General features: G+C 38.7%; 2 protein-coding genes across 8 annotated transcripts in view; both read left to right on the top strand.

The window, feature by feature from the left end:
• The window catches only part of Exoc2 (exocyst complex component 2), a 184581-nt gene that overhangs the window by 25637 nt on the left and 133494 nt on the right, over positions 1-25450 (top strand). For 5 of the 7 annotated variants that reach the window (XM_011244328.2, XM_011244326.3, NM_025588.2 and 2 more), the window contains exons 2-6: positions 7690-7850; positions 10168-10344; positions 12839-12965; positions 21039-21152; positions 22613-22737. In XM_011244328.2, coding sequence (XP_011242630.1) covers positions 7733-7850; positions 10168-10344; positions 12839-12965; positions 21039-21152; positions 22613-22737 — 661 coding nt within the window. In that variant the 5' untranslated portion in view covers positions 7690-7732. Of the gene's footprint in view, positions 1-2036; positions 2096-7689; positions 7851-10167; positions 10345-12838; positions 12966-21038; positions 21153-22612; positions 22738-25450 lie in introns of all 7 variants that reach the window. The other 2 variants (XM_011244327.3, NM_001360093.1) reach the window with 1 other exon arrangement.
• On the top strand, positions 699-1884 carry Hus1b (HUS1 checkpoint clamp component B). Its single transcript, NM_153072.2, has one exon. The coding sequence runs from the start codon at positions 786-788 to the stop codon at positions 1614-1616; it is 831 nt and encodes a 276-aa protein (NP_694712.1). The 5' UTR covers positions 699-785; the 3' UTR covers positions 1617-1884.

Below are 25450 nucleotides of genomic sequence, written 5' to 3'. Positions count from 1 at the left end.
GGTAACAGAAGAGTTTTAATATGTACATGCAATAACCAAGATTTCCCTTTAAACTTAACTCAAGTAAATACTGACAAAAGTAAATGTATTTTGTGTAATTCATTGTTATCCTAGGAATAGGTCAAAATTGGATCATGTAAATTCCTCTTATAGAATAATTATTTTTATCAATATACTGGAAAACTAGCCATGAAAATGATATAGACTTGCTAGCATGTGATAGTATGGAGTGATATCCATTATATGTGCATTTTAGGCACAAATGCCAGGTTATAAAATGTGTATCCAATTTATCACATTATTTATAAGACATGTAGTAACGTCTGCAAGTAATGTCTGGACTGAACAGGACTATAATATATATTTAGTATATGTATGCACCAAAATGTTTTAAAAGGGTTGGTTGTCTCAATGGTGCTGGTGATTTTAATTGTAGTCACACTATGTAGAGTGACCTTCTTATGAGCAGACCAGAAGCAGTGAAATATTCAAATAGGGCAGGTAGGTAGGAAGGTGAAGAGACAGTCCAAAGTGTGTCCCTGTAGCATCTGCCCTCGGTGGCCTCAGGTGTAAGTGGGCCTGCAGGTAGGTGGAACCCAAATGCAGGCAGTGCTGGGGCAGGAGGGAGGGGCAGTAGAGCGCACCCCAGTCTTGGTAGGTGAACTGGCTGTGTCCCAGGCCGGAAGGGTAAGCAGGCTACACTCCAGGCCGGAAGAGTGAACCAGCTGACTTCTCTGGCAGCGGGCTCCTCACAGCTCTCTCTACCACCGAGGTTTTGAGGCACCATGAGGTTTCGGGCCAGGATCACCAGCAAGCGTTTTATAGAGCTCTTCATTCAGGTCAGCAGCACCGTAGCAAAGCTGGCGAAGGTCTGTGTGCTCCGTGTGTGCCCTGACAGGCTGTACTTCTGTCCCATGGGGCTGCTGGGTGAGGCCCAGCTGTGGGGTGAGATGCGGCGCGATGTCTTCCACCACTTCTGCATGGAGGGTGCCTCGCAGGAGTTCAACGAGATCTGTCTTGAGCTGATGTCTGAGCATCTGGCCAGAGCCGTGAAGAATGCCGGCAATGCTTCATCCCTGAAGCTCCAGCTCACCAACAAGCAGCGCCCCTGCCTTACTTTGGTGGTGGAGCTGGCATCGTGCCCCGGCCACACCCGTGCTGTGGTCCACGATTTGCCTGTGAGGGTGCTTCCCAGAAGGCGATGGAAAGACTGCACAGAGCCCCATGTTCGGGGCTCTGATGTGAGTGTTTATCTGCCAGCTCTGAAGACCTTGAAGAACATGGTGGAAAGGATGGCAAACGTGGGCAGTCATGTGCTGGTGGAAGCAAACCTCAATGGCAGAATGAACTTGACTGTAGAAACTGATAGAGTGACTATTAAAAGCTATTTTAAAAATCTTGGAAATCCTCCAAATGCCGTTCTGTGTATGTCTCAAGGCAGAGACCCAGAAACCATGGTGCAAGTGCGGGTGGATAATAGGAAGCTTCTACAGTGTTTTGATGGACATCAGATAAACCCCACAATGGCCTTATGTAATATTTTGAGCAATACTCTGCTTCATCTTGTTTTGGTTCATGAAGATATTTCTCTTCAGTATTTTATTCCTGCTTCATGAATTTCAAGCAGCCTTGATTTTCTTTTTAAAAGAATTCTTAATTGAAGCACTTTCCAGAACTGAGACTTTGAGTTACTTGTGTTAAAAGCCTGCAACCCCATGGATTTGGTAGAGTGTTTATTTTGTTGAGTGCTTCCTTTGTAAACTGTTAAGAAACAGTTGGAGAAATAATTAAAAGTTCATGTGATTGTTTTTTTGGTTTTGACAGTTACATTATATTCAACTTAGTTGTTTTGGAAAAAAAGGATTATAATAAAATAATATAACTGAATCCTGAAACAATTATTGTATTATTTTATTATGAAATAAATTGTGAAGAGTGAGAAAATTCTCCTTTTAAAATAAACTAAGTATTTTGAGAGACTTAATGCGCTCAGTCTCTCTGAAAGGTCTGAGATGGATTTTGTATGTCCACCACAGATTCCGAGAGGCAAACAAGGGTCTTCTGAAGGTCCTCGGTAGGAGTCTTTACGTTACTGGTGAGTAGCCATTTCAGGGTTTAAACTCTCTGACAACTCTCTTCCTCACCTCGGAGTCAGACACTTGTTTGTTTGGTGACTATTTAAAGAAAGGTGAGAACTATTTGTAAACGCTATTTTGGGAAAGCTTCGGGATATTCAGGTTGTGTGTGTATATGTCTGTGCTGTAACACAGACATGCTTTCTGATTTCTATTGGTAAGCTCAAACACAATGACCCAGGCAACTTATAGAAAGGAGGGGTTTTTGCCTTATGGTTTTTAGAACAATAAGAATCCATTATGACAGGGAATCTTGGCAGCAGATGACAGTCATGGTACAGGAATAGCCAAGAGCTCAAACCCTAAACTTTGTGTAGGAAGCAGAGCTTTAACTGGGAATGACAGATGGCTTTTAAAACCCCAAAGCTTTCCCCTTGTGACATACTTCCTCTAGGAAGCTGTACCTCCTAAACCTTACCCAGACAGCACTACCAACTAAACCAGCTACATACTCATTTGAACCATGTCTTCCAGCTTTATCCTATTGTATTTCATTTAATTCAAGAAGAAAGAGATTTCAAGCTATAATAAAGTGTGTGTGTATGTGTGTGTGAAGACCAGGGAACAAGCCTTTCAGGAGCTTGTCTTTAGAGCCATGGTTTCTTATTGCTCTAGAGCTTGACAAGTAAGCTAGACTGGCCGGCCAGTGATCTCTAAGGATCTACTTCTCCCTGCCTCTCCAGCTGCAAATGTGTGCCACGCCACTCTTCTGTTTGTTTTGTTGTTTCTCAACATAGGTTCTGGGGATTAGACTTGGATCCTCATGCTTGAGCAGTAAGCACTTCAGGGTGTGCTGCCCGAAAATTCATTGCATATCTCTGGGTTGTAGTATGTTCAGATGAGAGCCTTCGTGGTATTTGTTGGATTGATCAACTCTCTTCTTTCTAAACCTTATGAATCCCAGCACATCCCTTTTTGCTAATCATAGTCACCATTCCCAATGGTTACCGGCAGTGACATTTCTGTTAGTAAGCTTTTCTCTATAATGTCAGTGATAATTCCTTAATCTCATTAAGATGTCATGCCACTGTGTTTTTGGCAACAGAGAAAGCAGAGCATTTGTACTTAGAAATTTGGTTCTACGTTCTATGTGAACTAGACCAGATTCTGAAAGTAGTCCAAAGAATCCACGTGCTTATCCAATTTGGGGTGTAATTTTCGTAGTGTCAGTAAGATAATTAAATCACTCAGAGGACTCAATTTTCTATGCAAATTAAAGGCGAGTTTGCCTTTGTCAAGAATTGGTTTGTGGATGTTAATCCATGAGACAAATTACTTATTTTATCTTTTCTTGTCTATTTTCAATGCAGTAAATGTTATAGTATCTTTGGAACAACACAATTATTTGTTAAAAGAGTTGTTAAATGTTCTCCCCTGCCCCCATGTATGCCTTTGTAGGTCCTTAAATTTTTATTAATACATTACCAGGCTAAATTCCACATCATAGTTTCCGGGAATATACTTAAGTATCTGAAACACTATTATGTCTTCTTTTAGAGGACGAGTAAAAGAGAGCAATAGTTATCCCTTTAAAAGAATAATCATTTGTAAAATGCTATTTTATATAAAATTAACTTTACCTGTTGATTATTTTCTATTATTTAAAATCAGTTTATTAGTTGCTTGTTTGTGTATTTTGTCAATGTTAGGTATAAATATCTTCATCATGAGTTTTTAAATTAACATGAACTGAATAGGATTTTAATCTGTTGCATTTGTGTTTTAATTCAAAATTATATCAGGACATTTTTAAACTTTATTTTGAGGTAACTTCAAAATTTAAGAAAATAAAAGCCTTTTAATAATATTAAAAGTAACAATTTCTGCCAAGTCACTTAGCCAGATCATCCAATATTTACTTTTAGGCCCGTTTTCTTTATTCTTTCCATTTACCTGTTTATTTTGTGTGATGCCATTTGAAAATAAATGTCCATCAACTGAGGTGGATGTTCAGTCTTTTAAAAATTTTTCTTGATTTTGACACTTTCAAAGTATTATTATAGGTTTATCTACTATTCTTACTAATTTGGCTTGGACAATAAATTGATTTCTCTTTGAAGTTCATTTATATGGAGTTGTTTAAAAATACTATATGACTATCCAGTTTTTAAATCATGTACTTACTAGTTTAGTGTTCCTTGAGTGATTTTTCTTTGTAATATGTGTGTCTATATATATGTATATATATGTATATGTATATATATTTCACTTTACATCGGATCACTGTTCCCCCTTCCTGATTTTCTCTGTAATTATTAGTGGTCATAGGATAGTAAATGACTTTCTACAGTAATTATTCTATGCATCTCTTCATTGATTATGTTCCTAGAGTAGAGTTGAATATTTTTAAAACATACACAACTTACTGCTATCAGTTTTGTTTTATTTTTCCTCAGTGTGCACTATTAAAAACAGGCAAGGGGTGCAGGCACACATAAGAGAGATTGTCCTTGTATTTGGGTTAGTATTGTAACACTAGGGGACACAACAGGAGAGCCCCCTGGACAACTCCCTTTGGATGCTATATTTTCCTAAATCTGGACACTAATTGTCTGCTAGGTAGGCTGCTACAACCTTGACATGTCTCCATTCCTCTGCCTCTTCTTCACTGGAGCATGCCACTGTGTCAGAGTTTTTTTTATATATGTCCTCTTTTATATGTGCGCTCCATCTTTCTGGAAGTAGTTTGTTGCACACAAGGAAATTCAGAGCAGATGACTTTTTTGAAGATACTGTTTTGTTGGTGATATCAGCTTGAAATATTCACTATGAGAAGTGCCTAAGTATTTCTACCACTATATGCATTGCATAAATACTTATTTATATAAATTATGCATCATAGATGTGTATATACATATACTATATATGCATAATGTTTTAGTCGTAGAAAACATTTTGAAACAGGGTCATACAATATAGCCCATGCTATCTTTGAACTTACTCGTCCTTAGCTTCCTGAGTACTGGGATTACAGATGCGTGCCATCATATTCCACAACTGAATTTATTTATCTTCTGTGAAGTGTTTTCAAATCTTTTCAAATCATTTGCTTATTTAAAAAAATATTTTGCTATTAAGTTCCATTAATTTTTTTTTATATAAGCTACTTAGTTGTGTGTGTGTGTGTGTGTGTGTGTGTGTGTGTGAATATTTTTTTCTGGGACACTTCTCTGGGTGAGTAGAGGATTTTAATTTTGGTGAAGTAAAAAAAAAGTTTAAAAAAATGTATGGTTACTTTTTGTTTAATTAAAAATAGCTCAATCTATACTTCCAGCCAATGTTGGTAGTTTTTTATGGCATCATCTTGTACTTTATAATTTTAGTTTTCATGTCTGAGTCTATAATGCACTTTGAAGTGAGTTTTGTAAGGTATGAGGTTATAGTTAAAAGCTTTCCTTTCTTTTCCTGAATACATATTCAATAATTTGCACACGTTTGATAATATTATCTATTTTCTCCATTGATATGCTTTGGAACCTCTGTTAGCAGTCAAGGAACATGCGTGAGGTGTTTTACTATATCCCACCACCTGTCAGCCCACCTTAATGGTAATAACACATTGTCTTCATTGCTGTAGACTTGTAAAATATCTGGAATTTATGCACTTTTTTTGTTTTAAAATTGTTTTCACTGTTCTAAGTTCCTTGACTGTCTTTAGGAATTTTTGAGTTATTTTGCCAAAATCAATATATAAACTTGCATGAATTTATAGATCAGTTGATATTTTAGTAACATCCTGCCTTATGATCCATGAATGTGGTATATAGATCTTCACTTACTTAAGTCTTTATTATTCCTGTTTGTAGGTTTTTTTTATAAGTTCTTGTACATTTCTTTGCTCATAATGATATTTTCAATAGAAAAAGTTTTGTTTTGTATGATTGTTTTTTGACACAAAGGCCCATTCATACCAGGCTATCCTAGAAGTCACTATCTAACCACCAAGGATGACCTTGAATCTCTGTTCATCTTGCCCATATCTCCCAAGTTCTGGACTTACCAACAGGGGCTCCCATCGCCAGTTATGCAGTGTTGAGGAACCAACCCAAGTCTTCGTGCATGCTAGGCAGGCATTGTAGCTGAGCTACATCTCTAGCTTGCAAATAGAACTTGGAATTTTTTTCTAATTGTTTCCTTCTGGAATGTTTTAAGTAGCTACATTTATAAAGATTCATTTGTTTTATTTTTAATTATGTGTACATATATGCCTGTGAGAACAGGTACCCACGCAGCAAAGAGATATCAGATCCTCCTGCACAGGGACTGACATGTGGTGTGAGCTGTTCACCATGGTACTAGAAACCAAACCTGGGTCCTCTGCAACAGCAGTATGTGCTGTTAACTGCGGAGCCATTTTTCCAGCCCTAAACAATGGATTTTTTTTTTTAATGTATAAATGTGAATCCTAATATAGCTAAACTCAGTTGTTAGTGCTGAGTTGATTTAGTTCAGATGATTTTTCGTACTTTTTCTCTTTGTGACCTCTTTACTAAAATGCTTGTAGGTACATAAAGTTGATATACAAACACTTGCAGATAATAAAGCATAAATACCTTTTGATGTAGAATTTTGCCAGTTATTAAGGATGAATGCAGACTTGCATGTTAATGAAATGATGTGTTTGTTAATATTTACATAAGGGATTCAGGCTTGGCAAACTATTTGATGCTGTAGGATGTAGAGTATCTTAAGAATTTTCAGAGATGATTGATGCTCTAGTTTTGAATGTAAATGAAGTGGCTGAAGATGAAGGAGGGGAGGTAGAGAGAAGTCTAGTTCTAACAAGTTTTAAACACAAAATACTTATGTTTTTCCAACATAAAGCTTGTGGACAGTGGGTATCCTACAAAAACTTCTAAAAGCAAGGATGAAATTGGTTAGATGCTTAGTTTTGAGAACTAACAGATAATTGCTGAGAGCGGACATAGCAAATTAGAGTACAGTATTTGAGCAGAGCTCTATTTTGACTTCCCAGTGTGCATTTTCATCCATGCTGTCAGTTCTTAGCAGTAAGTGAATATGTGTTTCTGCCTATAAATCTACGTCATAGGTGTTCAGAAAGCATATGTAACTCATAAGAGGACATTTGCATTTTGAGTTAGTTGTATGTATATTTATGTACTATATGATAGAAAATATAAACTACATTATAATTTAAACAAAGTGAATTCCTATATTTACAGGGATATAAATATATTTTAATTACAACTATAGTATATTTCTTAGAAAACTTTTAAAGTAGAACAATGAGATGATTTCATGTAGTATTTGTGACTCAGTTATGTAGGCCTAGAGCTGTGCAGTAACATGATGATAACATTTGGGACCTGGGACTTATGGTTTTGTTTCTGTGAAATATTTCTCACAGTGCTAACAAGTGTCCATTATAAACTTCATCTTGGTAAATGTTGATGGATACAGTGAATGACCAAACCAATCCAAGCTCCAGAACTGTAGTGAATGAATACTTTTTATGTATTGCTCCCAAATGTCAAACATTCCTATGTTCATGGTTTCTGTTAGCTCAATTGGCACCAATTCTCTGTTTTAACAGGTTGCTTCTATAACTGGATCACGAGTTTGCTGCACAAAGTACCATGTCTCGATCCCGGCAGCCCCCACTTGTAACAGGCATCTCTCCAAATGAAGGAATACCTTGGACCAAAGTCACAATTAGAGGGGAGAACCTGGGTACTGGTCCCACTGACCTCATAGGTAAGGGCATGGCCTCTCATGCATTGTGACAAGCTGGGTTTTATTATTAATGTAGGATACATAGTTTTGAAATAAAAAGGAATTCTTTTCTATTTTTTTTAATGAAAGTCATTATCAAATTAGATCTATGCTGTCTTTCTACAAATTCTTTAGAAAATATGTCATGGCTAAGGTTTATTCCTGTTTCTTCAACTTGGTGAGCCCTGCTTATTTTGCTATGATGAAACCTTAATACTGTTTTTAAAAATAGAAATGAATGTTGGGTAGCTGGGCTAGCATGCAGATTTTAAATGTAACTCATAATAAATTATATGAACTACAAATGAAGTTGTAGAGGTGAATTGCCAGGGCATGCTGTTGGATATTGTTCTAATCTTTCACCTGAGTTCACTCTAGATGTGACATTCTCACAACTGGTTTCCTAATTGACAGAGACCCAGTGCTGAGTTCTAGAGTCTGAGCTGGAACTGCCTCTCGCATTAACTGCTGGTTGACTAGTTTTTGACCATCCAGAAAATATTTTCTTTTTAGAGGAAGCAAATTGAAGTTTAGCATTGCAGTTAATAATTGAGGTCTGTGCTGCCCAGATAGGGAATCTTTGCTAGGGTTACTTAATTATATTATGTGTAATTTTCCGTTTTTATCCTTAGCTATAGTATTTGATAGTTTAGTAAACATCTCTTACATTTTTTCTTACAAAGATAGGTGTGTGAAGAGTGTGACCTTGAACTTCTGACCCTTTTGCCTCTTCTTACCAGTTGCTGGGATTGTAGCCATGCACAGCCATGCTTGATGCATGCTGTGCTGCGGACCAGGGCAAGGGCTTTGTGTGTGCTAGGCAATCATTCTAGCAGAGGAGCCACATTCCAGCCCAGAGGGGTCAGGTCTCATCCAGGGTCTTGACTTTGTCCGGTTCCTTGTTTATCCATACTGGGAAATAAGCCTTGGAATGTATGAAAACATACTATATAGATGGAATTCACTTCTAAATTATGTCCTATATAGTGTTAAAACACAACAGTTAGCAGTCTGTGTACATTTTGCTTTTGCTTTAGTTTTGAATGGTGCTATTTTTATTTGACCAAGTGTATATTACTTTCATAACCATGCTAGTTTAGCTGTTGCCAAGAACTTATTTTTAAAAGGAGCAAACTCAACTTGTTAAATAATTTAAGTGTTTTTAACTGAAATACACCTATATTAGTCAAGTAAAAACACTATAAAATCTACTTTACTTGGAATTCTCTTACTTTTTAAAACCTGAGGGTAACCCAGGTCTGGGGGTGGACTCCTTTAAGTCTAGCCTTGGGAGTCAGAGGAGGCAGATTTCTTTGTTTGGTTGAGCCCAGCCTGGTTGACAGAATTACAGGCCAGTCAGTACAACATAGTGAGACTCTGTGTCAACGAACAAACAATAGAAATAAAAAATTTCAGTGCCCCAAACCAATATAATATGATGCTATTATATTTCATCAAGTTAGATTTGTCAGTTTTTAGTAAGTAAGCAAAAAATAAAAAGCTTAAGAAATAAATAGGATACATGATCTTATTTTCATTTTGTGATAAAAATAATTGAAGTCTGCCCCCATTCCTCAGTTTGAATTATAGTTTTGTTACCTGGCAGGGTAATTAACTCATGAGTGATTTACAATACTGTGGTTTTACACTATACTCTGGCTGGGCATTGCTTTCAGTCACTCCTTGTTAGGGTGTGGTGATGGGCCTTTGTCCGGGTTTACTGGAAGCTGAATGACAGAAGGCATAGCATAGTGTCTGTTTTATTAGGAAAACACGAAAGCGGATAAAGCACCACTGAGATCTCCTGTGGAGATGTGAGAACTGAGAGTAACCCAGCAGAAGCCAAGAGTGTGTCTGTGAAGCACTGTGCTCTAGCCCATGCGTGATACACATTAAATACGCAGCTCAGTCCATTCTCTAGCCTGTGTGTAACTGACGTCAGAAGAAGCACATACAAATTCTTTTTAGAAGATGGATATGTTTAAAATCTTTTTGGAAATGATCACTAAGTGTATTCCTGTATCTTAACACCCTGTGTTAATAACTTAAACTTGTAATAGTAGCAGTTCTTTCTGAGAACAGTTTAAGTCTTGCAGCCTAAGTAACCTGACTGCCTGGACGTAGCTGGAGGCCATTGTTCTAATTCTGCTGATGGTTGAGGGAGTGAAGGAAATCTTAGGTATCAGAGAGAAAACCAGATTCCATGGCCTGTGCCAGGCGCTGTAGACATCTATTCAAACAGGAAACATTATTATGTGTTTTTATTTTTTATTTGTTGTATACATGCTTTTACTTCCAGGCTTGACAATTTGTGGACATAATTGCCTCCTCACGGCAGAATGGATGTCTGCGAGTAAAATTGTCTGTCGAGTGGGACAAGCCAAAAATGACAAAGGAGACATTATTGTCACAACTAAGTCAGGGGGTAAAGGAACCTCAACTGTCTCTTTTAAGCTACTCAAGCCTGAAAAAATAGGTAAGACTTTATCCTAAAGAAAAGCTATTGACCTTTAGATGTTAAAACTGGTAGACGTCGTATAAAACGCGCTTAATGCTCATGTCTTATTAGATGTAGTGTGTTCATTTTGACAACACTAAGATGTGTCTCAGGTTGAGTTAACCTTCCTTTGCTGGCGACTCTCATGGTAGAGTCCCCCGGGCTGGCTCTGAACCCCTGTCAGCCCTTCTCTTTGAGAGGCAGTTCCCTAAGCTGACTGTCAGTGTGAAGACAGGTCTAAGAATTATTGTCTTTCCAAGTTACTGGTGACATCTGTCCCTTGGCTCCTTGATCTTGAACATATGACATTACTTTAATGTTGTTATACACTTAAGATTCTAAGTGAAATAGCTTCTACTTTGGCCACATTTGTGGTGGTCGTATCCTTGTAGGGCCAGGTGAAGTGCAGCCCTCTCTACCTAGCTCTCTGTGCTTTGTCCCCTGAGGTCCCACTTCCCCCCTGCTGCTTGGCAGCCTTAGTATTTGGGGCTGAGGAACCAGACTTTGATCTCCAGCAGCTGTGAAGCTCCAATGCCTGTTTTCTGGGAGTAAAAGAAGAATAGCACCAAACATTATCAACCTCATAGGGTTGGATAACCTAGAAGATAACTGTGAAGTGTTAACACTTACAAGAACAAATTATTAATTTTTAAATTGTTCCAATGGATACTTTATCTCTCTTAATAAAATATTGATAGGTACCTCATTGTGATTTTGTAAGATCTTACAATAATATACAAACATAAAATTTTTGTATAAGACCATCAATCCTTATTATATTCAGTCAGTATCTCTCTATATATTGAAAAATAAAGTTTTGTTGTCCATCTCAGCTCATAGAGGTTTATTCTATAGTGCTGGCCTCCATAAATCCTTATATGTACTTTTGAAGTAAAAACATGTAAGGAATACAGGAAAATGAAAATGAATTAGTTTATATATATTGGTATTAGTATACATTTGTGTATAGAAATACAACACCATTTAAATATATATGTATATATGTGTATATATAAATATATGTGTGTGTATAAGTATACATATATATGTGTGTATATATATATATATATATATATATATATATATATATCTTTAGAAAGTGAACTGTAAAATCAAAGCATGAGCCTATTTTACAGATTTTTAGAGGATGTGTAAACACTTTTCTAAAATTCATCATTTTATAATTGTTTATATAGCACATAAAGAAAACTTAGTTGAAAATAAAATTTTATTTTGAGTACCTACTTCAGGATATTTAGAATAGCTCATAGAAGATGAGGGCCAGATTTAATGACAGCCACAGAATGTCGGATTTCTGCATAAGCTTGTCCTGAGCCCTTGTTAATATCCATGATGGCTGCTGAAGTAGTCCTTTTGCACAGGGTCCCATTGCTGTCTGGTGCTCAGATAACTTTCTTCTGGGAAGCCTCAGTGTCTTCCACTCCTAGTCTAGCCAGCAGGACACACTTGCTCAGAGTGAGTTACTGAGTCTTCAGTCCTGCTTTGCTGCAGCCCAGAGTCCCTGCAGTGCTGAAGGCTGTGCTGTACTGAGTAGGGCAGTACAGAGCTTGGTCCCATGAAAGAGATGCTATCTTTAGAGTTTGTGTCTTCTTTGCAGATGTGCACCCAGTCTGTTTTCCCTGAATAATCTGTTTTTCCATTATGCAAGCTATGTATTCTGTAACCAATTTAATTGTTTGATTTTATTGGATTTACCAAAAAGATACCAGCCTAAGATTTTTTTTTCTAATGATGTAGGACATTTCCAGTATTCAGCATAATGGAGAGAATAAGAAATAACAAGGACTATACTAATTTTGCATAGCTATTCATGTTAGTGTTTAGAGAGATAAAGCGAGTTTTCAAAAACAGTTTTCAACCATTTATATTGCACCTGTAGTAAAATGACTTTCGATTTTGGAAGTTAGGAAAAGAAGCTTATGTTACATACAAGTCATACCTGTGTGATGTTACATCTAAGTCAGATCTGTGTGATGGCTTCTCAGCGATCGCATGCAAGGAGCTTGCTGTGAGATTAGTGCTCAACCTGAGGCGTTTAGGACTGGAGATTTCGCAGACAGTTTTTCCAAAAAGTTCAGAATATTTACTTGAATAAAGAGATATTATAAGTTATATTATTATACCTCATACTTTGCAAATGATATTATTAACTTAATCATTAATATTTAACAATGTACAATTAATTTTATATGTTATTGAGAAAACATCTTTTTTTTTTTCAGAATGTTTTGTGAGTGGCTTAAAATCACCTCCATTGAATAATGTATAGTGAAATCCTAAACCAAAAAGTGTTACTTTTGCCATTATAGATTCTCAGTATTTGTTATAAGGCCAGCAGGCATGTAAAGAACTTGAGCTGTAGTATCCTTAAGTCTCTTACAAAATAAAGCACTGTGGTGAGATGTCAAGGCACCTGGAGAGTCTCTGTCTTACTGAGTGCATATTCCTACAGGCATTTTAGATCAGTCTGCAGTGTGGGTGGATGAAATGAATTATTATGATATGCGGACTGACAGGAACAAAGGGATTCCTCCCTTGTCTCTCCGTCCTGCGAATCCTCTTGGCATTGAAATTGAGAAGTAAGTACCATTTGGTTCTTTAATTTTACCGTCTAAGAGTTTTATGTTCTTGAAGTGGAGGGATTCATATTTAGGGATATCCCACATGGGTCATTTACTGTATTATTTATTTTGATTATTAACTTTTTATTTTTATGGTAATATGTATGAGGCTTAACAAGTTTTGCTTCAGTCAGTGGTTTCACAGATAAAAATCTTTGACAAATTTATTTTAGTTTTTTTGGAGGAGTTTACATTGTATGATAAAGAATGTTTTGAAATTTTAATAACTACTGTGCTTTGGTTTTGGGGGTTGACTGTGGGATGTGTGACTCTTACATGATAGGCAAGTAAGGTGGACACTACAGAGGAGTCCCCCATCCCATAACATACTCTTGATTAATGATATAAGCATCAGTACATTTTCATATGTTTAGATAGAATTTGAAATCAGTAGAATTATCTATTCATTTGCTTCAGTTTCCTAGAAATATTTTAGAATAATTTAGTCCAAAGGGATCTTTTGTTTTTGATATGTCCTGCCTAAATTCTTACTTAAGGCAGCCCTATTTAGCTTTATTTATCAGAATTGTGCCAGTTAGTTATACATTTTTTCATAAGTGAATTTAATGTTTTGTTCTTATATTCCCAAGTATGACCAACTTTTTTCATATATCTTAAGCAATTCATCTGATATATTAATTTTATATAATTTATTTTCTGGCCTTAATAATTCTGACTACAGAGTTACGTGATGGGTGTTGCCTCATGAACAGTCATAGAAGGTAGCAAGTTAGTTCTAGTAACGTCTTACCCAAATCTGCGTGTTTCGTTTTCTAAGAATGAGGACCATTTTTTCCCACTAACCTTTAACTACCTAACCTTCATGTCTACATCAAAGATCATTAATACTTTTGAGAGCAAAGCGCATTTTCACTGCTATGGTGTCCCTGCTCAGGTGGATACAAGGGGCCCATTTTGGGTAGGAATTGTTTGTTGAAAAACCCTAGAGTGTAGGAGCTTTTAGTGAGCTTGGGATGTCTAGGTAGCATCTTTAAAGCAGGGGCATTCTAAAACTGTCTCAATGATATTTGATACCCTGTCAATTAAAATCAGGACAGTTCAAACTAGAAGGGTAAAGGGTGGGTGTGTGGGAGCACACTGTCAACTATGCATACATAGGCTTGCAGTTGATAGAAAACCCATGAAGGGCCTGCATCAAAACTCCTGAATGTTAGCTTCTTCTTGATGCTGCTGTGAAGTACGGGAAGGAGGGATCATTCTGACTGCTCTTCCTTAGCCTTTACAGGTGAAGGAGACCAGGGCGATGCACGTGCTCTATAGGGGCGTGAGTCAGACCACCTGTGCTAGACAGGGTTCCTACTGCTGGGATAAAACACCACGGCCCAAAGCCACTTGGGGAAGAAAGGGTTTATTTTATCTTACCACTCTTAGTTCACAGTCTGTCACTGGGGAAATCAGGACAGGAACCTGGAGGTAGGAGTTGATGCAAAGGCCATGGAGGAGTGCGGCTTACTGATTTGCTCTGCAGTTTGCTAAGCCAGTTTTCTTACAGCACCTAGGACCTCCAGCTGTTGTGTGACAGAACATTTTTAGAGAGACAAGTTACGTGTCTACTCATGCCAGATAGGAATCCCATGACAGGCCAAAGTATGGCTATCACCAGTCCAACTGGTGAACCAATGAGTTTTAATGGGGTTACTTATAGGAATATGGCTAGAAGGGGTTACTCATAGGATCAGAAGTGACTCAAAGACAGCTGTTTCACTAAAGCCCACCCCAGCATGGGTAACAGCTCACAAGGCTAGGAACCTGGAATATTGCACAGCCTGCGGGCAGCTCAACAGGTTGTAGAGTGTTCTTTCTGGGCGATAAGTTTGTCCAAACCTCTTCTAGGTAGCTTAGCTTGTTTCTGCTTCTTCCAGGCAGCTGTTCTAGTCTCAGAGTCTTCTTTTCAGCTCATCCTCACTTTGGGAGAGAGTCTCAGCTTTAATGCTTACTCTACCTCATAGGAGCCTAGTGAATCTGGTCAATTTCAGGGACTTCCTAAAGCTATTTTGCATTGTTTACCTTTCTGCTTAAGGAACTTGAGGGTGGAATGTTTTAATGTTGGAGAAAACTGTTATATAGACACCAGCCCAACTCAGTATCACCCATAATAGGCAGGGCCCTATGCCTTGCCTACAGACCGATTTTATAAAGGCGTTTTCTCGTTTGAGAGTCCCTGTTCTCCAGCTTGTGTCAAGTTGACACAGAGCTGAGCAGCATAGCAGCCAGTGCTCATTGTCGTAGTTGCTACTTTCACTTTCATTCTGACAGATGTTTTTTCCATAGTTCTTACTGCCTCGTCCTCTTCTTACCTTTTGGCCTTGTGCTGCTAGCCACAGAGCAGTTTGATTCGAACCATCTCTAGTGGCATTGTAGTCAGGAAGGCAGGCAGAAAAAATGGCATGACAAAAGGACTTGACTTGCTTTGGAATTTCTTTATATTTCTCTTAAGAGGTAGTGTTCTGTGACTTGGAGCCAAACTCTGGCTTTGAATTCGGCATGCAGGGCGGACTGCTGCCCACTTGAGGTCTGGCCTAGGTTTCTTAGGTTTTTCTCGTGGGCTCTTGTGAGGGCTGTACATGAGGACAGGTGAGCGCTGCAGCCATAATGGCTTGTGTGCTTAGTGATACCTTGCTTCTCCCTGACTCAGAACAAAACCTTCTAAGTAAATAGTGTAATTTCATTCTGTTGCTATGATAAAATGTCCTGACCAAACGCAACCTAGGGGAAAAAGAGTTTGTTTGACTTAAAATTCTAGGTTATAATATATTATTGTAGGGAAGTCAAGGCAGGAATGGAAAACATCCTATCCACAGTCATGGATGAAGTAAGAAGGCTTCCTGCTCAGGACTCCTGTAGCTCACTCTTAAGCAGCCCAGGACCCAGCTCAGGGCATGGTACCACCCACATTCAAGGGGTTCTTCCCACCTCCTTTAACAATTAAGACAGTTCCCAACAGACATGCCTACCAGCCAACCAGTCTAGATCATCCCTCTGTCAGAGCCTTTCCAAGATGATTCTCGGTTGTGGCAAGTTGACATTTAAAACTATCACAGTTAAGTTTATATAATAATAAATTGTGTTAAAATTAAAAAATAAATATTATCTAGTCAAACAGGTTTTCTCTCCTTCCCTGTCTTCTTCTACTGCTCCTTCCCTCCCACCTAAGACAGCTACAAAGATTTTCCTGACTTCTGTTACAGGAGGATTTGTTTATCCTTTTGTTGTGCCTGAGGCTCTATCCTGAGTTGCACCCTGGCCCAGGTACAGAAAGAGTGAGGGAAAGGAGAGCCAGAGAGTCAGACATTAGTGAGAGTCTGGCTTCCTAACATACTTAATATTTTTTAGTAAAATCCTTTTGTTCCCCTAATAATGTTGCATTCGGATTAGAATCCTTACTGCCTTTCATTTTACTAATGTCCTGTATGAATTTCTAAAATCATTAAAAAAATTAAATTGTTGGATGAAGAGCATGGAGATCTTAATATTATTTGCTAGTGTAAAAGTAGTAATTAACAAGGTCTGAAGAAGTATAAATGCATCTCGTAAAATAATCACTTGTGGTCCTGGTGACTTGTCAGACTAGTGGGAGGCGGCCTTTGGAAGATGAGTCAGCACTCAGTACTTGCCTGGGAATGTGAGGTTCACTACAGCCGACTTAGGTGTGCAGTGGAAGGGTGGGGAGTCCTGTGGTGCTGTGCCTGGGTTCTTTGTGAAAAAGCAAGTGAAAATAACATAATATAGGCTCCTTGATGCTTTTGGTATGAGTCAGGTTTTAATATATTTTATTGGTAGACTCAGCATGCATGCCGTCATCTTTCAGCCCCACAAGTTTTTAACAATTGGCATTTATTGGTGCCTTTGACTGTTAAAGTCCTTCATGTTCCTAAATTTTTAACTGATGTTTTTGCACACATGGTGCCATGGCACTTATAAAAACGTTACTAATTGCTCTGAAAAGGTAACTTCGCTTTTACTGAGACTAGGCTGCGCTTGTAAAAGGTCTGTATTTCTGATTTACTGTGCTGAGTGTCACAAATACATATGTTCTTGCTTGGTTCCAGTTATAATGGATACAAACTATTTAAGCTGTAAAAGAAGATAAAAATAGGCTCATATTAAGTGAAAGTCCTCAGTAGATTTTGTTTCTTGAAAGTCCTGTTTGCCTAAGAAGAATGTTCTTCAAGAAAGCCTTGGCAGGGCACTGGTATGAAGTGAAGGCAGAGGCATGGAGCGTGGCTCCTGTTCTCAATCACCTCCCACTTTTTGAGTGAGCTGTTACTAGGGGTTGGTGTCTTAAGTATTCAGTTGGTACATAGATATTATCTGTTTTATTTCTACGTGGATTTTGGGCAGTGTACATCCGGCTCTAGTCTTATTGAGTCACATTTCCAACAGAAAGAAACAGTGACTAGTTTTCCCAGTACGTTTAGAAATCTGCCTTTACAAAAAAAGACAGGGTGACAGCAGGGTCATTCCTAAGAAGATCATAGAAGTGTCTCATTTAACTTAGAATTTTGTAAAAAGTAGATTGGTGGGCTATGGTACAGTGTGCAAGTCCAGAAACTATGCCTTATTTTAAAATAAAAAATTTCCCCTAATTTTAATGTAACATTTGTAAATTATGTTGTTGAAATTTAAAGCTGAACGAAATAAGCATGGCGCATTGCCTTCAAAGCGCAGCATCCGTTCTTTAACGTCCAGCAGCCTCCTGCTCTCCAGTGCTACACCCTGAGGCATGCGAGCACACAGCATGCTTTCTGGTACGTGTGTGCTTTATAGACATCCCTGCTGTATGCCTGTCTACTCAGGTGCCCTTTCTAGAAGGATGAAGTCTGAGTTGACACTGCCATCCACCAGAAACAGGGCAGCCGGTGTGAGTAGTGTCTCACTGCTTTGCTTCTGTCTTGAGAGTATCCGTGAGTTTTCATGGCGCCTCCCGGTTTCTCCCTCCCATCTCAGTGGGGAAAGTGAGTGCAGGTGGAGTCTGAACACTCATCTGCTCCCTCTCTTAGGGATCCCTCATCTCCGCGTGTGCCCTGGGAGTCCTGGCCTGAGTCAGCTGCACTTGGCAGCCCTCGCTTCTATTTTACAATTTCTAGATACACAGGTTAAAGATCAGTCTATTTTAGCTTATTTTTAAGGCTAGATTATTAAGTCAAGATGCCTTCAGCTATAGATAATGGGGAATGCCAATTTATTTGTCTTAAACAAAAAGGATATTTCTTTTTTTGCAATGTATAAAATTCAGGGGTGACACACTCTTAGTCATGCTACTGAGATTTGTGAAACTCAGGTTTGTTCCTCTGGTAAACCAGCTTCCTTCATAATTACAAAAGTTTTTCACAATTCCTGGTGTTGAAACTTGGCATAATGATGTGCAGGGGTAAACGAATAGCTTTTTTCCGAGTTCTCTTTAGAAGGGAGATCTTTCCCAGGAAGATTCTCATCAGCCTGTCTCAGACGTCACTGATCTGAGCAGGGTTGCTAAGTAAAGGGTAAAGCAAGCAGCACGTACTTGGCCCCCAGTGCAGATAGATGCTAGACTAGTGCTGTGTGGAGTGTCCCAGGAGTGGCAGCCCCATGTACGTAAGCGTAAGGAGGAAGAGAACACATCTAAAGGCCCTAGATGGAGGTCGCTGAAAGCCACCCTCAGGGAACATGTGAAATGCACACCTGGCTCAAATGGGGTTTAGTACTCACTGAGCAGAGCACAGGCCTCCGGTGGCAGTACTGGCGATGACTCTGGAGTGACCCGGCTTCCTCTCTTTTCATCCTGCCCTAGCCCTGGACCTGGAGTTTTAGAGCAGAATTACCAGGACCTGTAACCAGCAGGTAGCTTTAGCTACTAACACCAGTAAGTAACTCTTTAAAGACAGTAGCATCAGAGGCCACCAGCATGCCACGTGTGGCTGTTGTAAAGAGTGTGGAGTGTCACTCTCCTAGAAAAGCCCATCTCATACTTGCTCACATGCCTTACGCTCTTCATGAGCTTGGGATTTCTGTTGAAGGTGTGTCTTAACAAACCTGCCACAGGAGGCCTGTACTCTGCTCAGGATCCAGTGTTATCTGGGCTAAGGTTTTAAAAAATGTCAGGGAGCTCCTTAGGCTGCTGCAGTGACTGTCTCAGGTCCTGTTACCTCTGACAGAACCACATTGGGAAGGACAGATAAGACATTGGTCTCAAGTCCGTTTTCAGATAACTGGCATGTACTTGAGGATTAAAAGAAGGCAGGATTGGGGTGAGGGGTAATAGGTGTGTATGATTTAGTAGTCCTTGCCAAGGTGTGCTCTCAATGGTCACTCTCTCAGTTTAGATTCTGTATGTTTGTTGAAGAAGTTCTTGTTCTGTGTGGTGCTTTGAATAGGAATGCCCCCCCCCCCCAGACTCATGGGTTAGAATGCTTGGTCCATATTTGGGGAATGGCACTAATAGGAGCTGTAGCCTTCTTGGAGAAATTGTGTCACTGTGGAGGCTACTGTGGAGGTTTTATTTGCTCAAGCTAGGCCTTGTGTGGCAGTCTCTGTCTGCTGCCTATGGATCAAGATGTAGGACTGTCAGCCCCTTCTCCAGAACCATTCTGCCTGTGTGCTGCCATGCTACCCTCCATGATGATAATGGACTAAAACTCCCGCCCCAGTTAAATGTTTTTCTTCGTAACAGTTGCAGTGGTCATGATATCTCTTCACAGCAATAAAGCCCTAACTAAGCCACTCTGTGAGTGGGCCAGTCTGGTTCTTATAAGGTGATGACTTTAGTGTGAGTGTGCAGCCTTGCTGTCATGAAGAACTGCACTTGTCTGGGGTGGTCTGTCCAAGGTAACTAAAAATTTAAGTTAGGACTTCTGTGCCTTCTGTAATCCTGTGAGTGAGGAATCAATGTAAAACCAGCCTTTAAGTGCCTGAAATAGCCTACAGTGTGATACAGTAACTAACAGAGGAAGGGTGAAAGCCTGCCCCCGTCTGCCCCCATAGCAGTCAGCCTGTCAACTATTGGTCATGGCTAGGAAACAGAAGCAAAAATATGACCTTGGGGTGAAGATGAAGCTTTGGTCATGGTAGGCTGCTCAGCATGTGGGAGCTGTGGATGTGGTACTTGGATACTAAGGCTCTAGACGCGCGCAGAAACCCTTGAACTGCCTCGTCTTCTTTTAGTATAGGGTTGCTTCTCATTGAGAGCATGCAAAGGTGTCCGACCGTAAAGGGGCATTCTCTTTAAATTGTATAATTTTGCTTGTGCAGTCTATCAGGGCTGGGGAAACATTTTTGATAAAGGGCTCAGCAAGTCAGGGGAGTAAAGTACACACAAATATGACATGTGCCAGAGGGTATAATCTATTTGAGTCTCTGGAGCTTTTAGTGTGAGAACTGTACTCGAAGAAATTAGTCCTAAGAGATGAGCAGGTTTAGTACAGAGAAACGCTTGAATGTGAAATTGACAACTTGGACTTCATCTTGCAAACAGGGGTGTGGGTCAGCAGCAAAGCCTGCAAGGTTGTATACCTAGAGACAGGGAGTGCTCAGGACAGACATGGTGTGAACTTTTCCTGAGGAATAACAAACATCTGTTCAACTCAGCTAGGACAGTGACAGGCCAGTGTTCACCTCAGATGGGACAATGACAGGTCAGTGTTTACCTCATTTAGGACAATGACAGGCCAGTGTTTACCTCAGATAGGACAATGACAAGCCAGTGTTTACTTCAGATGGGACAATGATAGGCCATTGTTCACTTCAGTTAGTGCAATTACAGACCAGTGTTCACCTCAGATGGGACAATGACAGGGAAAAGAAATGATTCCACCTGTACTGGTTAATTTTAAATGTCAAATTGCCACAACAAAGCTTACATGGTATGAAATCAGACATAATATAGAAAGTATATTCCATACATATATTTAAATATGTTCTTGATAGCTTATTGTAGGTAAATATGCAGACTTATATATATTAATTTATTATGTAGTTCTTGGGCATGCTAGTGTCAGAGCAGTTGTAATATATTTTAACTCTTTTTCTCTTTAGATGTAAACTTCCTCAGAAGAACTTAGAAGTGTTATTCCATGGCATGAGTGCTGATTTTACAAGTGAGAATTTTTCAGCAGCCTGGTATCTCATAGAGAATCACTCCACCACCAGGTTAGTGGCCATCAGATCCTGATCACTGGGACTTCAGACAGCTTATGCAGTTATGCAGCTTATGCAGTAACGTTGACGTAAGCCTGCTCTTACAGATGGTAACATAGCTGTAGCTCTGTGAGGTGACTTTGCTAAGTTCCTGTCAATTTGTCTGTTTCCGTGTTTATAAAATGTCATTCTTAGAAGACTTATTCCTGATCTTACCTGTAGTCTTAGTAGAGGACTAAGTAGAGGACTATCCTTATCAGTCACATGAAAAATGGCAATTCTGTGCACACTGTAGAGCACCTGCCTTCCCTGACCTCAGAGCACAGAAAGCAGTGGATTTATTGTTATGTGATGGTAAGGAGGTGGTTGGCTCTCCCCAAGGTCGTGTGTTCCCTTGACATTTTCCCATACTCTAAAGATTACATTTGTAACTTTTTGCTAGATTGATTTAAAACAGCAATATTAGTGAAAACATTTAGATAAAGAGTTGATTGATTGCTACTTAGGGTGTATATTCTCTATAAGTCAGTGGATTAAAGAGTATATTAACATAATTTATTCACTTACAGAGATGAAAACCATTATTAGAAAACATGAAGAAAAGTTGGTATTTTAGTACATAAATTTGATCTGATAGTGTTTTAAAGCAAGTACTCTAAGAGTCAGTTTATAATTGTAGAAGATTGCTTTATTTTTTCATCATGGACACATTTTTTCCTCTCATAACTCAGAATTGATATGTTTTGTGTATGGAGTTACTACTTAAAGCAATATTTCAGATTATATTAACAGATTTTTGTCAGATCAAGTGGAAATAAAATTTCCAAAATACCTTTTCTCCCTCAATTTTTGATGGAGATACAACAGCATGGTTTTATTTTTTGTTGCTTGATTGAAAAATTTTAAGCTACCGTACACAGTAGTGGATTTTATCATGGTAGCACCATGATGTCATATCACATCACATATCACATGACATCACATATGCACCTCATGTGCCTTGTTTCTTGATTCTTGTTAAATTGTGAGTCACCCACAGGCTTTGTGTAATTTTGACATTAAGGACAGAGTACTGTGTATTGAGTGGTGAGATGAGAGTTGTGTTCAGGGTTCCAGGACACTTGTGTGAGGGAGTGGGAAAATCTGCTTTTGAACTACTGTAGCTTAACTAGGCCACTAGAAGATACTCAGAATTTCTGTCTTCCAAGTCATGTATATTATATCTACATTTCTACTTACTTCTTAGGGACCTGACATGCTTGGAATTATCATCTATAGATATAAGACTAGTTTCATATCTTTCAGCCATCACAATAAATAAAAGGTTTAGATCGATAAGAATTTAAAAGGTTTTTTTTTTTGTCTCTATGTAGTTATTGAATCATTGTATATACTTCACAGGAACTTTAGTATGTCTAGTGCATTATCTTGTCAGGAGTGTCAGACAGTTGATTTCTTTTCATTTGTTTCAGTTTTGAGCAGCTCAAGATGGCGGTCACCAACCTCAAAAGGCAGGCCAACAAGAAGAGTGAGGGTAGTCTGGCATATGTGAAGGGCGGCCTCAGTACCTTCTTTGAAGCTCAAGATGCTCTCTCAGGTAAGGCAAGCCTGAGAGCCATCTGCTGGGGCTTCCACTGTGGAAACCTGACACTGTGCCCCCTCGTGTTTATGGGGTGCGACATTTGGTCTGTATTTATAAAAGTAGAGGTTTAAAGCGTACCATAAATATTTGTTGCAGACTAGGCTGGAATCTCTTTGAAGGCCTGGTACTGTAAATATTTGTCTCTAAAGCTCTGCTGACGCATCTTACATGTGAAACAGGAGAATCCTATACCTCTCTATGATGCTCAGTCTTTGGGGCTGATAAGAAATTGAATCCCAGCGGGCAAAGTTCTAGAATTCTTAAAGTCACTTTATAGACATCGAATCTTACTCATATGCCTAATCCTAAAACTGTTCCCTAGTATGTGTTTTGTGTGGAGAGGCCTGATGAAGATTGTTTTTAGCCATTATCCCAAGGACCCCAATGTACAGTCACAACTGCTCACTCTGACATCCTATTAAAAGAAAGGAAAATTGTGTTATCAGAGCTTTAGATACTGCAGTGAAAGATAACGAGTAGGTTTTTGTAGACTGCCATATTTTCTTTTTATGTAGTGAACATATATAATGTGTATTTTTATGTATTATTAATATATATAAATACACATTAATAAAAATTAACACAATTATTACTTTTGAAAATTAAAGTCCCTATAACTAAGTACTTGTATGACATTCATTTGTTTGTTTGTTTGTTTGTTTGTTTGTTTAGAGAGAGAGAGAGTGTGTGTGTGTGTGTGTGTGTGTGTATGTGTACCATAGCAGTTGTGTGGAGGTCAGAAGACAACTTGTGGAAGTCAGTTCTTTTTTCCATCATGTGGTGCCTGGAATGGGACTCTGGCCGTCAGGCTTGGTGGCAGCACTTTTATCCACTGAGCCATCTTACCCATCCATAACTATTCATCTTATTTAACTGTATATTAGAGGGCTACACCTTTTTCAGAAAGACAGACTTTTAATATTTCACATGTTTAAATATTTGCTATTTAACTCATACTGTTTTTTTTTTTTTTTTTTTTTACAAAACAAATTCCTCTTTTCACTAAGTATGTATCTCGTATTTTCCTTTCCTTGTAGGTGGAAGTTAGGACTTTGGTTAGGTGAAATGTACGCAGTGGGAGTGAGTGGAGCAAGGAGAGTCTCTTCTCCCGTGACCTGTGGTGCCTTGTGGTTGCTGATGTTACTGATGTAGCTCTGCATTACCAGGATTGGTTTCTATGGCAATCAGAGACCTGAGCTTGTATGAACAGTTTTGTGTTGTAATGCAAACATAGTACTTACCAAATATTTACTCTAGTACAGTAGTTCTGAGCCTGCGGTTCATGACCCCTTTCGCAGGGGATGCCTAATACCATTGTAAAACACAGATATTTATAGTATGATTTATAACAGTAGCAAAATTACAGTTACGAAGAAGCAATGAAAATAATTATGTTTGGGGATCATTACAGCACAAGGAATATCAGATTGAACAAAGATCGTACTGATAAATAATTTAATTACTTTATAGCATATACAAAATAATTATCATAGTCAATTTTACATAGTCAATTTGAAAACATTAACAACATGCCATAAGTCTGGCTCCTTTGTTTTTTATAGAAAGAGAAAAGATACTGTTGAAAACCAGAAATAATAAACAAGTTATTTTACTGGTGGAGGTAACCATATTAACATTGCAATGTATTTTAGTCTGTTTTTCCTTGCTAATATGAGTATATATTACAATGAGATCATATCATATGTAGAATTGTATGTGCTAGAAATCTTTTCTTTTCTTTCATTAATTTTTTTACCTGTTTATACCCATGCAAAGTGACTTTTTTCTTTTTTTTTTTCCCAATATATTGTGTACTTGGATTCTGTTAACGTCCTGCCCAGCTCTCCTGTCTCTCTCTCTGAGATAGTTCCCCTTCCATTTCCCTCTGTGTGTATAGAGAAGATGTGGCATCTGGATATGCTTACCTCACTTATTAAGAACTCCAGTACATCTTTTTCATGTAAAGATACAATTTCATTTTTAATTGTGACTGAATAAAACTGTTTGTTTATTTAAATCATCTATCTATGATCTATAATTTGTCACATTTTTCTTATTCATGCACCTGTTGGTGGGCATGTATGCTAACTTGATAACTTGCCTACTGTGTGTAACACTGCAGTAAGCATCGATTTGTAGGTCATCTCTCTGGTGTGGTGACTTAGATGCCTTTGAGTGTATTTTCAGGAATGGTATATATCTGGATCATAATAGCTCTATTTTTCATCTTGTACTGGCTGGTTTTGTGTGTCAACTTGACACAGGCTGGAATTATCACAGAGAAAGGAGCTTCAGTTGAGGAAATGCCTCCATGAGATCCAGGTGTGGGGCATTTTCTCAATTAGTGCTCAAGTGGGAAGGGCCGCTTTTGGGTGGTGCCATCCCTGGGCTGGTAGTCTTGGGTTCTATAAGAGAGCAGGCTGAGCAAGCCAGGGGAAGCAAGCCAGTAAGGAACATCCCTCCATGGCCTCTGCATCAGCTTCTGCTTTCTGACCTGCTTGAGTTCCAGTCCTGACTTCCTTTGATGATGACCTGAAACATGGAAGTGTAAGCTGAATAAACCCTTTCCTCCCCAACTTGCTTCTTGGTCATGATGTTTTTGTATGATGTTTGTGCAGGAATAGAAACCCTGACCAAGACACATCTCTTGAGGGGTCTTCATAATGGC

Source organism: Mus musculus, chromosome 13, assembly GCF_000001635.26.
Source record: "Mus musculus strain C57BL/6J chromosome 13, GRCm38.p6 C57BL/6J".
NCBI classification, from domain to species: domain Eukaryota; kingdom Metazoa; phylum Chordata; class Mammalia; order Rodentia; family Muridae; genus Mus; species Mus musculus.
The sequence above is the reverse complement of the archived record's forward strand: the minus strand, read 5'-3'. Positions and strand labels throughout refer to the sequence as shown.